At 44.5% G+C, this 15,373-nt stretch overlaps 1 protein-coding gene across 1 annotated transcript in view; it reads right to left on the bottom strand.

The window, feature by feature from the left end:
- ATP9A (ATPase phospholipid transporting 9A (putative)) overlaps nucleotides 1–15,373 on the bottom strand; it is a 224,871-nt gene that overhangs the window by 154,347 nt on the left and 55,151 nt on the right. The window contains exons 4-6 of the mRNA XM_082272178.1: nucleotides 12,446–12,554; nucleotides 7,520–7,578; nucleotides 734–785 (exon numbers count right to left, since the gene is read on the bottom strand). Of these exons, the coding sequence (XP_082128304.1) occupies nucleotides 734–785; nucleotides 7,520–7,578; nucleotides 12,446–12,554 (220 nt within the window). The remainder of the gene's footprint in view (nucleotides 1–733; nucleotides 786–7,519; nucleotides 7,579–12,445; nucleotides 12,555–15,373) is intronic.

Here is a 15,373-nt window from a genome sequence, read left to right as displayed (position 1 = left end):
GGGGGGATCGGCGGATCGATCCCCCGCTGAGAAAAACGGACGGAGTGTGTGAAAGGGGCCTTAAGTATACCATGACCTGGACAAATCAGAACCTTAAAACCCTACAGATCTTCTGACTCTTTCCTTTGAAGGGAAAATGCTTTGGCTTGAGTGAAGCTTTAAAAATCTTGTTTCTATTAAGAGTTTGTAAAGTGGTTGTTAAACATTCAATATATATATATATTTTTTTTAAATAACAAACATGCCTATACTTACCTGCTCTGTGTAATGGTTTTGCACAGAGCATCCCCGATCCTCTTCTAGGGTGTCCCACCAGTGCTCCAGGCCCTCCTGTTCATCAGGTACCCCACGCAGAGCTGCTTTCCATGGGGGGCATCTATGCAGACTTGCTCCCGAGTCCCGCTGCTGCGTCCATAGACACAGATAGCAATACTCGGCCCGTCCCTCCGCCACAATGTCACAGCTTTTGATTGACAGCAGCAGGAGCCAATGGCTCCTGCTGCTATCAATCTGTGCAATGAGGAAAGTAACAGCAGCTGGAGCCACTGCGCTTGTGCACATCGCTGAATTGGATCGGGCTCAGGTAAGGAAAGGGGGGGGGTCTGAGGGGGGAAAGGGGAGCTGAAGCCCCAACTCTGGGGCTCTCTATTTTGTGCTACAACTGGAATCTTATTGCTGCTATGAACACATATTCCATGTACTGGCCATGCTGCTGCTGATTCAGGTCAATTACCATTTTTCTCTGACGTCCGCAAAAATATCATATCTGCCGGTATTCGCTGATTCTACAAAGTAAAAATGGTGAAAAAAGATAAAATTAGTAAATGTATGATCCATGCAATTTAGATCTTTAACCACTTCAATACCGGGCACTTTCAACCGCAACCCCCCCCCCCCCCCCCCCTGACCTGCCCAGGCCAATTTTTAGCTTTCAGCACTGTCACACTTTAAATGACAATTGCGCAGTCATGCTACATTCTAAACCTACTCGATCTAATCCTGTAAAGAAAAGAAAGAAAAAAAAACAAACAATCGTTGTACAGTAAAACCTTGGATTGCGAGCATAATTCGTTCCGGAAACTTGCTTGTAATCCAAAGCACTCTGATATCAAAGCGAATTTCCCCATAAGAAATAATGGAAACTCAGATGATTAACCATTTATTCAGAAGTCCTTCAGTTTATAGTCTACATACAAAGATTATAGCACTGTGATAGGTTGTGTAACCATAAAATGTCCATCCACAAATGGCGCCTCCACAAGGGGATTAGAAGCAAAATCCAGCAGGAGCTACAGAGTATAAAAGAGAAGAGAGGAGCCTTCAATGGCACTTTTCCACTGCAAGTACCGGCTAGTACCGGCTCGGCTCTACTCGGCCCTGCTTGGCCCGGTTTGCTTTTCCACTGCTGGTACCGCATGGTATAGTGTCGGAACGGTTCGGTACGGTACGGTACGGTATAGGTTTGCTTTTCCACTAAAGTAGTACTAAAGTTAAGTGGGTGGGATAACAACGGGGTGGGTGGGATTCTCTGACCAATCAGTGGCTAGTAGTGACTGCATGCAAAGGATTGTGGGATATGGTACCAGTTTGGTACCTGTTGGAACCACAATCGAGTAGGTACTGTTTTTTCAGAGCCGTACCGTACCGTTCGGTTCCATGCAGTGGAAAAGCAAACCTATACCGTACCGTACCGAACCGTTCCGACCCTATACCATGCGGTACCAGCAGTGGAAAAGCACAAAAGCGTGCCGAACCATTAGGGTTCCATGCAGTGGAAAAGCGCCATAAGTGTAGCAGTATGGGGACATTTAATGAAGGTTCAACATTTAGCAATTCACATGGTTGATGATTAAAATAGGCACATCTAAGTATGCAGGCATCCGGGGTAAAGCTGTCCACATAGACCATCCTCCACACCGCCGGCTCTCACCGCTGTCAGTCGGCAGTAGTGACCGGGAAGAATAGACTGCAGTAGAGCGATCTGAAAGCGAGGCTTGAAGCATTCGTGGAGTGCAGTGTGGAAGGGATGACGTTGATGGCGGTGCTGAGGACGGTCTATGTGGACAGCTTTACCCCGGATGCCTGCATACTTAGATGTGCATTTATCAACCATGTGAGTTAGTAAATGTTGAACCTTCATTAAATGTAACCATATTGCTACACTAACAGGCACCTCTCTTCTCTTTTATACTCAGTTGTGACACAACGCTACTTGTATATCAAGCTATCGCTCGTTTATCAAGTCAAAATTTATTTAAAAAATTTGCTGGTCTTGCAAAATGCTCTCAAACCAAGTTACTCTCAAACCAAGGTTTTATTGTACTTACCTAATCTGCAGCCAATTTGGTCCGGTCTCCAGGGGTGGAGCTCTGTGCAGGAGAGGACCGACAACGGCTGTGAAATTATTGGGAAGTGACATCAACCATAGAGTTACTATAGGGCTTCCATTGTCAGCTGCCTTTCCTGCACCCGCCTCCACACTGAAGCCGCCGCTGACAGCTGATGCTGGGACCGGGCCAGGTTGGCTGCAAAATAGGTAAGTACAGCGATTTTTGCTTTACAGGGTTAGATAGATGAGGTTTATAATGTGGCAGAGAGCAGGGTTAGCGTTAGTTAGGCTTTGCCTGGACTTCTACTTTAAAGTCTGGATCCCTTAGCAGCTCATACTCTCCTTTACTTAGCTCGCCTTGTGCTTCATTTAGCAGATAGTACTTCCGTGTATGGAGGAGCCAACGGACAAAGACACTAGTTCAATTTACAACCCGTACCCTGAGATGCTTTTTCCCCTGTCCCCTTTACTTCTTTGACACTGGGCATGATGGAAATACCCATTTTGTCTAGGTATATAATACCATATGCCAGCATGTCCCAGACACATGCCCAAGCACAGCAGAAAGGGGGAGGAGGGGTCGATACATTAAAGGAGTTACCTAGTTAATTCGGGTGCAGCAGGCATTTATGGTTCAAGCATTTGTTCTATGGCAGACTTTCTTCAACATCAATCTAGTAAAAACCCTTATGGAAAGTAGCAGTAGTGTAACGTAGGCCACCAGTACCCAAAAAAAAAGGTAGAAGGAAGATTTCATGGGCAAAAGAAGGCCCCTACTTTCATCAATTTGTCACACATAGGAAGTTAACTTTTCCTTACGTGAAGAACACAAACATCCATGGCCATCCAAGGGCAACACAAAATGGCCAAGAGGAAAACAATTTAGCCAACTACAGGTAAATCCATAGCATAGCGTGATCGGGTTTCCATGCAAAAACCCGGAAGTGACGTCATGACGTCACTTCCGGGTACTGGCGCCAGATTTTAAAAAATGACAGCATTCAAAACAACCAAACCTGGCGTTTTGAATGCTTTTTAAGTGCAGAGGAGGGGTTTGGGGTCCTTTAGACCCCCAGATCCCTCTTCAAGACTACCTGTCAAGTAAAAAAAAAAAAACAAGTTTAACCACTTGCCGACCAGTCACGTTGACTGTACTGCGGCAAAGTGGCTCGTTATCGTCTGGCGACGTAGACCTACATCACCAGACATTCCCCTCTCTCGCTCCCGCTGTAATCAGCGGCGGTGATGACCACTGCTCTTCCCCGATCTTCGGGGGATCTAGTGTGGAAATCCGCCTGCTTGTGTTAGTAAAACCTTCCGGTCTTAAAGCGGTTAAAAATACGCTCATTGAGATTTTTTTGTCAAAGACATGTAGCTAAATACATTTTGGCCTAAATATATGACAAAAATTGAATATATTGGATATTTTTTAACTGTCAAAGTAGAAAAATATTGTTATTTTTTCAAAATTTACGCATTTTTAAATTAATATCGCAAAAAATGAAAATCGCACAGGTGATCAAATACCACCAAAAGAAAGCTCGGTTTGTGGGAAAAAAAAGAACGTAAACTTCGTTTAGGTACGGCGTTGCATGACCGCGCAATTGTCAGTTAAAGTCACACAGTGCCGAATCGCAAAAAGTGGCCTGGACGTAAGACAGCAAAATCCTCTGGTGGTAAAGTGGCTAATGTACGAAAATATCGGCCTATATTGGCCGATACCGATACGCGATGACCAAAATATCAGTAATATATGAAAGAACAATGAAAAACAGTTTCAGTCGATCCCTATTGTATAATAACCTGAATAGCTTATTTCTGGGCCCTACAACACCCCCATGTCATCATATTACAGGTCAGATGTGAATGGTAGCTTTTTCTTCATACAACCCCAATTCCAAAAAGGTTGGGACGCTGTGTAAAATCTACAGAAAAACAGAATGAAATGATTTGCAAATCTCATAAACCCGTATTTTATTCACAATAGAAAATAATAAACATATCAAATGTTTACACTGAGAAAATGTACAAGAAAAAAAAAAAAAGGTAATATGAAAATTTATGGCTACAACACATCTCAAAAAAGTTGGGACAGGGCAACAAAAAGCCAGCAAAGTAAGGGGTACTAACAAAGACAGCTGGAAGGACATTTTACAACTAATTAGGTTGATTGGCAACAGGGCAGTGATATGATTGAGTATAAAAAGAGCATCTTAGAGAGTCAGAGTGTCTCAGAAGTTAGGATGAGCAGAGGTTCACCAACCTGTAAAAAGCTGCATCTAAAAATTGTCGAACAACTTCAGAATAATAATCCTCAAATGCAAAAACTTTAAATATATCATCATCAGTACATATAATACATAACATCATCAAAAGATTCCAAGAGTCTGGAGAAATCTCAGCGCTCAAGGCCAAAACTCAATACTGGATGCTCGGGCCCTCAGACGGCACTGCATTGAAAACAGGCATTATTATTGGACATTAACCACTTGTCGACTGCATAATTATATATATATATATATATATGAGAGAGAGAGAGATATATAGATAGATAGAGAGATTATATATATATATATATATATATATATATATATATATATATATATATATATATATATATATATATATATATATATATATATATATATACACAAACATAGATAGCGGCAGAGTGGCTACCCCAGGCAAAACCACGTATGGGTACGTCAGTCGCCTGGGGGCAGCCAGGGGGCGAGCGCGCGCCAGCCGATGTGTGTGTCAGGCGGCTCCGATTGCCGCCTGACACCCGCGATCACTCCCCGCTGAGAGAGAAGGACGGTTGGCTGTTGTAAACACATCTGACCGTTCTTCTCCCTGGAATGATCACAGAGCTCCTTTGATCCTTCATTATAGGATCACGTCTCTATGGTCATCTCAGAAGCCACGCCCCCCCACAGTTAGAATCACTCCCCTAAGGTCACATTTAACCCCTTGATCACCTATACTGTTAACCCCTTCCCTGCTAGTGTCATTATTACAGTAACAGGGCATATTTTAGCACTGATTACTGTAGTAATGTCACTGGTCCCTCCAAAAAAGTGTCAAAAATGTCAGTTAGGGGTCCGGTCTGTCCGCCGCAATGTCGCAGTCCCGCAAAAAAAATTGCACATCGCCGCCATTACTAGCAAAAAAAAACCCCAAAATGATACAAATCTTTCCCGTAGTTAGTAGACGCAATAACTTTTGCGCAAACCACACAAAATACGCTTATTGCGATTATTTTTAACAAAAATATGTAGCAGAAAACAAATTGGTCTAAAATGTTAAATTTAGATTTTTACATTTTTTTTTGAGAAGGTCATATAGTAGAATGTGAAAAATATTGTTATTTTTTTCAAAATTGTGGCTTTTTTTTGTTTATAGCGCAAAAAAAAAAAAAAAAAAAAAAAATCGCACAGGTGATCAAATAACACCAAAAGAAAGCTCTGTTTGTGGGGGAAAAAAAAGGACATTTTATTAGGGTACAGCGTCGCACAACCGCGCAATAGTCTGTTAAAGTAACGCAGTGCCGAATCGCAAAATAGGCCCTGGTCATTAAAGCGGAGTTCCGGCCACAAAATCGACAAAGTCGATTTTGGGCCATCCGCTTGCTTTTGGTCACCTGAAAAACATATGGATAGTTAAGATTTTTTTTTTTTTGTTTACTTACCTTGTTATTGAAGAAAAATATACTCACCTTTCTTCCTCTTCCTCCCTCTGCGGCCGCGGCCCGCGCCGTCACTTCCTCTTTGCATTGATTCCTGGGAGCTGAACGTCATCGCTCCCAGGAATCAATGCGCCTGCACCGGCCCCGCTCGTCACTTCCGGTGCGGGTGCGTCATTCCCTGCTAAACAGCTTCTGGGCATGCCCAGAATCTGTGGAGGGATGACGCGCCTGCACCGGAAGTGACGAGCGGGGCCGGTGCAGGCGCATTCTGGGAGAAGAGGACGCGGAAGAGGATGCAGAAGAGGAGGCTGCGGCTTCAGCTGCCCACATCCGAGATGGCAGCGCTGGAGAAGAAATTTCCAAGGTAAGTATTTCTTATAAAAGGTAAGTGCGACCCGGGACAGTTCAGAGGCTATCCATTGTGGAATGTACTAGCCCTGACTGTCCCGGGGGTATTTTTATCTAAATTTCACCCCCGTGGCCGGAACTCCGCTTTAAGGGGGCAAATCCTTCCGGTCTTAAAGTGGGTTAATGCGTGGGCTCAGGAATAGTTCCAAAAGTCACTGTCTGAACACTCTATTATGCAAAGAGGAAGCCATATCTGACCATGATCCAGGAACGCCACAATCTTCTCTGGCTGAGGCTCATTTAAAATGGTCTGTGGCAAAGTGGAAAACTGTTCTGTGTCAGAGGAATTTAAATTTTATATTCTTTTTGGCAACCATGGGGTCCTCATCGTCCGGACTACAGAGGAAAGGGACCTTTTGGCTTGTTATTAGCGCTCAGTTCAAAAGCCAGCATCTCTAATGATATGGGGGTGCATTAGTATGTATGGAATGGGCAGCTTGCAAATCTGGAAAGGCACCATAAATGCTGAAAGATATACCCAAGTTTTAGAGCAGCATATGCTCCCATCCAGACATCGTCTTTTTCAGGGAAGGCCTTGTATATTTCAGCAGGACAATGCTAAACCGCATACTGCATTGATGACAACAGCATGACTTCCCGGTAGAAGAGTGAGTACTTAACTGGCCTGCCTGAAGTCAAGACCTTTCACCAATTGGAAATATTTGGCTCATCTTGAAATGAAAGATACAACAAAGAAGACCTAGGTCTGTTGTGCAGCTAAAATCCTATATCAGGTAAGAATGGAACAACATTCCTTTCCAAACTCCATCAACTGGTCTTCTCAGTTCCCAGACATTTTCTGAATAGTGTTAAAAGAAGGGAGGGTGCTAATCCGTGCTAAACATGGCACCACCGCAACTTTTTTGAGACATGTTTCTGCCATCATTTTCAAAATTACCTTTTTAAATGGTCCATTTTCTCAGTTTAAACATTTGATAGTTTATTTTTTTTTTTCTAGATTTGCAAATCATTGCATTCTGTTTTTATGTAGATTTTACACAATGTCTCACATTTTTTGGAATTAGGCTGTGCTTCATACAAAACCAAAGGACAGACATGTACATTAACCTAACAAACTTTGATGAAGTGATGGATACCTTCTCCACAATAACGAGGTCCCCCACTTGTATACCGGAACTCCGAACCTTCACTGTGCCTGAAAAAAAAAAAAAATGGAGTTTGATGAGATTCTTGTGTTGTTGGGATGCTCATGGTAACCTAAAATGTAAAAAAATTAATTGCCTAGCAAATGGTGCCCAATTCAACCAGCAATTAAACCAGGGGCGTGCAGGTAATACAATGTATTACGGCTCCTTCACAGCAAGGGCCTATTCTTAGCTACTGTATGAGAGTGAGGCCTCGTGCCCACTGGGCAATTAACCCCTGGGCATGAGAGGCTGATGTTTTCACTGTCCAGATCAGCTTGTAGAACTCTATAGGTGGCTGAAAGCTGCTGTGGTTGGACAAGGCTGAATGGTGCACCAAGTGGTACTAATGTTTAGGGCAGTATGCACCTAGGGATGAACGGCTGGAATGCAGGATATCTGTATTTTGGCCATTTACCCCAGGGGGGGGGGGGGGTGCCATCACTGCCATTTTATAAACATGCACCAGAAAGATTCACCTGCACTGATGTCACATTTACTGCTATATACAGTAAAATATGCCCAAAGTGTGAAGACACAGGATAAGTACACTGCTCAAAAAAATGAATGCAACACTTTGAAAACACGTCAGATCTCAATGGGGAAAAATCTCAAGGTGGATTTCGGATTTCTATACTGGTATGGACTGGGTAATGTGTTAGGATCTATACTGGTATGGACTGGGTAATGTGTTAGGATCTATACTGGTATGGACTGGGTAATGTGTTAGGATCTATACTGGTATGGGCTGGGTAATGTGTTAGGCTCTATACTGGTATGCACTGGGTAATGTGTTAGGATCTATACTGGTATGCACTGGGTAATGTGTTAGGATCTATACTTGTATGGACTGGGTAATGTGTTAGGCTCTATACTGGTATGGACTGGGTAATGTGTTAGGCTCTATACTGGTATGGACTGGGTAATGTGTTAGGCTCTATACTGGTATGGAATGGGTAATGTGTTAGGATCTATACTGGTATGCACTGGGTAATGTGTTAGGATCTATACTTGTATGGACTGGGTAATGTGTTAGGCTCTATACTGGTATGGAATGGGTAATGTGTTAGGATCTATACTGGTATGCACTGGGTAATGTGTTAGGATCTATACTTGTATGGACTGGGTAATGTGTTAGGCTCTATACTGGTATGCACTGGGTAATGTGTTAGGATCTATACTGGTATGCACTGGGTAATGTGTTAGGATCTATACTGGTATGCACTGGGTAATGTGTTAGGATCTATACTTGTATGGACTGGGTAATGTGTTAGGCTCTATACTGGTATGGACTGGGTAATGTGTTAGGATCTATACTTGTATGGACTGGGTAATGTGTTAGGCTCTATACTGGTATGGACTGGGTAATGTGTTAGGCTCTATACTGGTATGGAATGGGTAATGTGTTAGGATCTATACTGGTATGGATTGGGTAATGTGTTAGGATCTATACTGGTATGCACTGGGTAATGTGTTAGGATCTATACTGGTATGCACTGGGTAATGTGTTAGGATCTATACTGGTATGCACTGGGTAATGTGTTAGGATCTATACTTGTATGGACTGGGTAATGTGTTAGGCTCTATACTGGTATGCACTGGGTAATGTGTTAGGATCTATACTGGTATGGACTGGGTAATGTGTTAGGATCTATACTTGTATGGACTGGGTAATGTGTTAGGCTCTATACTGGTATGGACTGGGTAATGTGTTAGGATCTATACTGGTATGGACTGGGTAATGTGTTAGGATCTATACTGGTATGGATTGGGTAATGTGTTAGGATCTATACTGGTATGCACTGGGTAATGTGTTAGGATCTATACTGGTATGCACTGGGTAATGTGTTAGGAACTATACTGGTATGCACTGGGTAATGTGTTAGGATCTATACTGGTATGGACTGGGTAATGTGTTAGGATCTATACTGGTATGCACTGGGTAATGTGTTAGGAACTATACTGGTATGGACTGGGTAATGTGTTTGGATCTATACTGGTATGCACTGGGTAATGTGTTAGGATCTATACTGGTATGCACTGGGTAATGTGTTTGGATCTATACTGGTATGCACTGGGTAATGTGTTAGGAACTATACTGGTATGCACTGGGTAATGTGTTAGGATCTATACTGGTATGGACTGGGTAATGTGTTAGGATCTATACTGGTATGGGCTGGGTAATGTGTTAGGATCTATACTGGTATGGACTGGGTAATGTGTTAGGATCTATACTGGTATGGACTGGGTAATGTGTTAAGATCTATACTGGTATGGACTGGGTAATGTGTTAGGAATGAAAGGATGCCACATTGTTTGATGGAAATGAAAATTATCACCCTACAGAGGGCTGAATTCAAAGCCACCCCGAAAATCAAAGTGAAAAAATGATGCAGCAGGCTAGTCCATTTTGCTGAAATTTAATTGCAGCAACTCAAAATGGTATTCAGTAGTTTGTATGGCCCCCACCTGCTTATATGCATGCCTGACAATGTTGTTGCATGCTCCTAATTAAAAGTCTGCTGGTGTCCTGGGATATTTCCTCCCAGATCTGGACCAGGGCATCACGGAGCTCCTGAACAGACTGAAGGTGCAACCTGGCAGCGTCAGATGGACGAAATATAATGTCTCAGAGGTGTTCTATTGGTTTTAGGTCAGGCGAGCGTGGAGGCCATTCAATGGTATCAATTCCATCATCCTCCAGGAACTGGCTGCATACTCTCACCACATGAGGCCGGGCATTGCCATGCACCAGGAGGAACCCAGGACCCACTGCACCAGTGTAGGGTCTGCCAATGGGTCCAACGGTTTCATCCGATACCTAATGACAGTCAGAGTGCCGTTGTTTAGTCTGTAGAGGTCTGTGTGTCCCTCCATGGATTTGCCTCCCCAGACCATCACTGACCCACCACCAAACCGGTCATGCTGAGCGATGTTACAGACAGCATAACGTTCTCCACGGCTTCTCAGGCCCTTTCACATCGGTCACATGTGCTCAGGGTGAACCTCCTCTCATCTGTGAAAAGCACAAGATGCCAATGACGGATCTGCCGATTCTGGTGTTTAACACTAGAGGACATCTGGGCCTCAGACCAGAAAAGTCTGTTTCTGATTGTTTGGTCAGAGACATTCACACCAGTGGCCTGCTGGAGGTCATTTTGTAGGGCTCTGGCAGTGTTCATCCTCTTCCTCCTTGCACAAAGGAAGCAGATACCGGTCCTACTGATGGGTTAGGAACCTTCTATGGCCCTGTCCAGATCTCCTAGAGTAACTGCCTGTCTCCTGGAATCTCCTTCATTCTCTTGAGACTGTGCTGGGAGGCACAGCAAACCTTCTGGCAATGGCACATATTGATGTGCCATCCTATGCAAACTCTATAGGGTCCAGGTATCACCTCATGCTACCAGTAGTGACACTGACCCTAGCCAAATGCAAAACTAGTGAAAAACAGTCAAAAAAAAAATGAATAGGAAAAACAAATGTCAGTGGCCTCCACCTGTAAAACCATTCCTGTTTTGGAGGTCGTTGCATTGTTGCCAATCTAGCACACCTATTGTTAATTTCATTAACACCAAACCAGCTGAAACTGATTAACAACCCCCTCTGCTACTTAACTGAACACATTAATCTCCCAGAAGTTTAATTGACTTGATGCTATACTCTGATTAAAAAGTGTTCCTTTAATTTTATTAAATAGTGTATGACAGCCAAGACATGGCACACAGCTCTTGCAGCATCTCCAAAGGTTCAGCTACCTGCATGGCACACAGCTCCTGCAGCATCCCCAAAGGTTCAGCTGCCTGCATGGCACACAGCTCCTGCAGCATCCCCAAAGGTTCAGCTGCCTGCATGGCACACAGCTTCTGCAGCATCCCCAAAGGTTCAGCTACCTGCATGGCACACAGCTCCTGCAGCATCCCCAAAGGTTCAGCTGCCTCCATGGCACACAGCTCTGGCAGCATCCCCAAAGGTTCCCCTGCCTGCATGGAACACAGCTACTGCAGCATCCCCAAAGGTTCAGCTGCCTGCATGGTACACAGCTCCTAGAGCATCCCCAAAGGTTCAGCTGCCTGCATGGCACACAGCTCCTGCAGCATCCCCAAAGGTTCAGCTGCCTGCATGGCACACAGCTCCTGCAGCATCCCCAAAGGTTCAGCTACCTGCATGGCACACAGCTCCTGCAGCATCCCCAAAGGTTCAGCTGCCTCCATGGCACACAGCTCCTGCAGCATCCCCAAAGGTTCACCTGCCTGCATGGCACACCGCTCCTGCAGCATCCCCAAAGGTTCTCCTGCCTGTATGGCACACAGTTCCTGCAGCATCCCAAAGGTTCACCTGCCTGCATGGCACACAGCTTCTGCAGCATCCCCAAAGGTTCACCTGCCTGCATGGCACACAGCTCCTGCAGCATCCCCAAAGGTTCTCCTGCCTGTATGGCACACAGTTCCTGCAGCATCCCAAAGGTTCACCTGCCTGCATGGCACACAGCTCCTGCAGCATCCCCAAAGGTTCAGCTGCCTCCATGGCACACAGCTCCTGCAGCATCCCCAAAGGTTCCCCTGCCTGCATGGAACACAGCTGCTGCAGCATCCCCAAAGGTTCCCCTGCCTGCATGGCACACAGCTCCTAGAGCATCCCCAAAGGTTCAGCTGCCTGCATGGCACACAGCTCCTAGAGCATCCCCAAAAGGTTCAGCTGCCTGCATGGCACACAGCTCCTGCAGCATCCTAAAAGGTACAGCTGCCTGCATGGCACACAGCTCCTGCAGCAGTATTCCAAGCTGCCACTAGCAATTGGCCCAGATGAGGTCCCTGCTATTTGCCAAGCCTTTGAAAGGAAAGCCAGAACAAGCATAGAAATAAAAGGCCTCAGCCTGACCTCTCGTTGTAAGCTTGCTGTAGATCTGCGAGTTGACTTCCTTATCCCTCACGAAGCATCTGATCTCCTCCACAGCCTCACGGATGATGGTGACGGCCAGGACAAACCCCTGTGGAGAGAACGGATACAGATTATTTACTCATTCTTTATTCGGTAAGAGTTATAAAAGCCCCAACTGGGTCTGTTTTGCTTAACACAATGGAAATTACATGATTTATGCATGTTGGTATCCACAGGCTTTCCATTGTGCTTGGCAAAACCGTTAAACCTGAGCTCAAGGCACATAAAATATTCACTTATGCCTTTACAAACCCAAACTTCACCTCCATAACACCTCTAAAATTCACCCCTTTGTAACCAATTAAACCACCAAGCTACCTATGCACTCCCTTGTTATTTCCCATATTGACTATTGCAACTCTCATAGGCCTACCTCTCCATAGGCTATCTCCTCTTCAGTCTATCATAATTGCTGCTGCCAGACTCCTCTACCTCACCAATCGCTCAGTGTCTGCCACCCCTCTCTGCCACTGGCTTCCGATCGCCCAGTGAATTAAATTCAAAATACTAACATCATACAAAGCTATTCAAAACTCTGTCCCGAGCTACATCACCAATCTTGTCTCCAAATATCACCATCCTCTCCGCTCCTCCTAAGACCTCCTGCTCTCTAGCTCCCTTGTCTCCTCCTCCCATGCTCATCTCCAGAACATCTCCAGAGCCTCTCCCATCCTTCTGGAACTCTCTACCTCAATCTGTCCGGCTATCTCCTACTCTGACTGCCTTTGGGCGATCCCTGAAAGCTCATCTCTTCAGGGAAGCCCATCACGCCTCCAACGAATCTTTTATCACTTTACCACCAGCTCATCCCCCACAGTTACAACCTTTTGTAACACTTGCCCCACCCTATTAGATTGTAAGCTCTTATGAGCAGGGCCCTCTTAATCATCTTATATTTTATTGTATTGTATCTGTACTGTCTCCCTTTTATATTGTAATGAGCTGCGTAAACTGTTGGCGCTATACAAATAAAAAAAAGAATAGTGTAATTATACAGGATTTATTTAGAAACACAGCAAAGTGATGCCAGAAAAAGCCCAAGTAGTCCATCGACTCTGCCCATTTTTTTTAGTTAACTTTTATTGCTTGGGATAAACATAGATCTATATTCAGGGAATAAAGAGAACAGAGAAAAAATAAAGACACCAAAATCCAAATGCCCCCCCCCCCCAAAAAAAAAGGGCAGACTCGATAGACTGCTTTGTTTTTTTTCTGCCATCACTTTTCTATGTCTCTATATAAATCCTGTATTATAATAATAATAATAATAATAATAATAATAATAATATTCGTTTTTAAATGTAGCCGTGAAATCATCACTGCTCTACATGGCCTGTGCTGGGAGCAGAGCTGAGGGAGGGACAAAACAGGCTCCACCCACTACAGGCTGCCTACAGAAATCTACAGGAGGGGGCGGAGACAAGACCAGTCACCTTGCACAAGGAGGGAGAGCAAAAGTGACTGGGCTTTTTAACAGGAAGCTCAAAAATTAAACTAAGAATACACATGCCTCTTGTACTTAAATAACATATCTTCTGGTGACCACTTCCCTCACTTTAGATGCATTTCCCACAACTTCTTGTGTATGGCTTTGGGACAAGCAATGAAGGGAAATCTCCCCAATGGGATGGCAAAAAAAGATTGGATGGGTTTATAGCCCTCCCTTACTCTATCCAAAACAAAAAAAAAGTGTTTGGTCTTTAGTTCATCTAATAAAAACTTGGTAAAAGTCCAGTCAAACCCTAAAAATACTTTTAGTGGTTGTAAACCTTTTGTTTTGGTTTCAAAATAACAAGCATGCCTATACTTACCTGCTCTGTGTAATAGTTTTGAAGAGCAGCCCCGATCCTCTTCTTCTGGGGTCTCCCCGCTAGCACTCCAGGCTACTCTATTTCATCGGGTGCCCCCCCACGGAAAGCCGCTTTTTATTGGGGCACCTGTGCAGGCTCACTCCTGATTCCCGCTGCTGCGTCCATTGACCCAAACAGTGGGACTCGACCTCACCCCCTCCCCCCCCCCCCACACTCCTGTGTCACTGGATTTGTTTGACAGCTCAAATGACAGTCCAAATGATGGGACACTATTCCTCCCACTGATACCAATGATAGGGCACTATTCCTCCCACTGATACCAATGATGGTGCACTATTCCTCCCACTGACACCAATGATGGTGCACTATTCCTCCCACTGACAACAATGATGGGGCACTATTCCTCCCACTGATACCAATGATGGGGCATAATTCTTCCTACTGACACCAATAAAGGAGTGCAATTTTTCCTACTAAAACCAATAATGAGGCACTGTTCTTCCTTCTGACACCAATCATGTGGCATTATTCCTTCCACTGACACCAATGATGGGGCTCTATACTTCCTATTGACACCAATAATGGGGCACGGATTCTTACTCTACCAATGATGGGACACTATTCCCCCTTCTTACACCAAATGATGGGGCACTATTTGACCCACTGACACCAAATGATGGAATATTATTCCTCCCACTGATACCAATGATGGGGCACTATTCCTCCTACTGACACCAATGATGGGGCACTATTCCTCCTACTGACACCAATGATGGGGCCCTATACTTCCTATTGACACCAATAATGGGGCATGGTTTCTTACTCTACCAATGATGGGACACTATTACCCCTTTTTACACCAAATGATGGGGCACTATTCCTTCCACTGACACCAATGATGGGGCCCTATACTTCCTATTGACACCAATAATGGGGCATGGTTTCTTACACTACCAATGATGGGACACTATTACCCCTTCTTACACCAAATGATGGGGCACTATTCTTCCCACTGACACCAATGATTGGGCACTATTCCTCCCACTGACACCAATGA

This window comes from Pelophylax lessonae (genome assembly GCF_965119305.1).
Source record: "Pelophylax lessonae genome assembly, chromosome: 11".
Lineage (NCBI taxonomy): Eukaryota > Metazoa > Chordata > Amphibia > Anura > Ranidae > Pelophylax > Pelophylax lessonae.
This window is presented reverse-complemented; position numbering and strand designations above follow the sequence as displayed.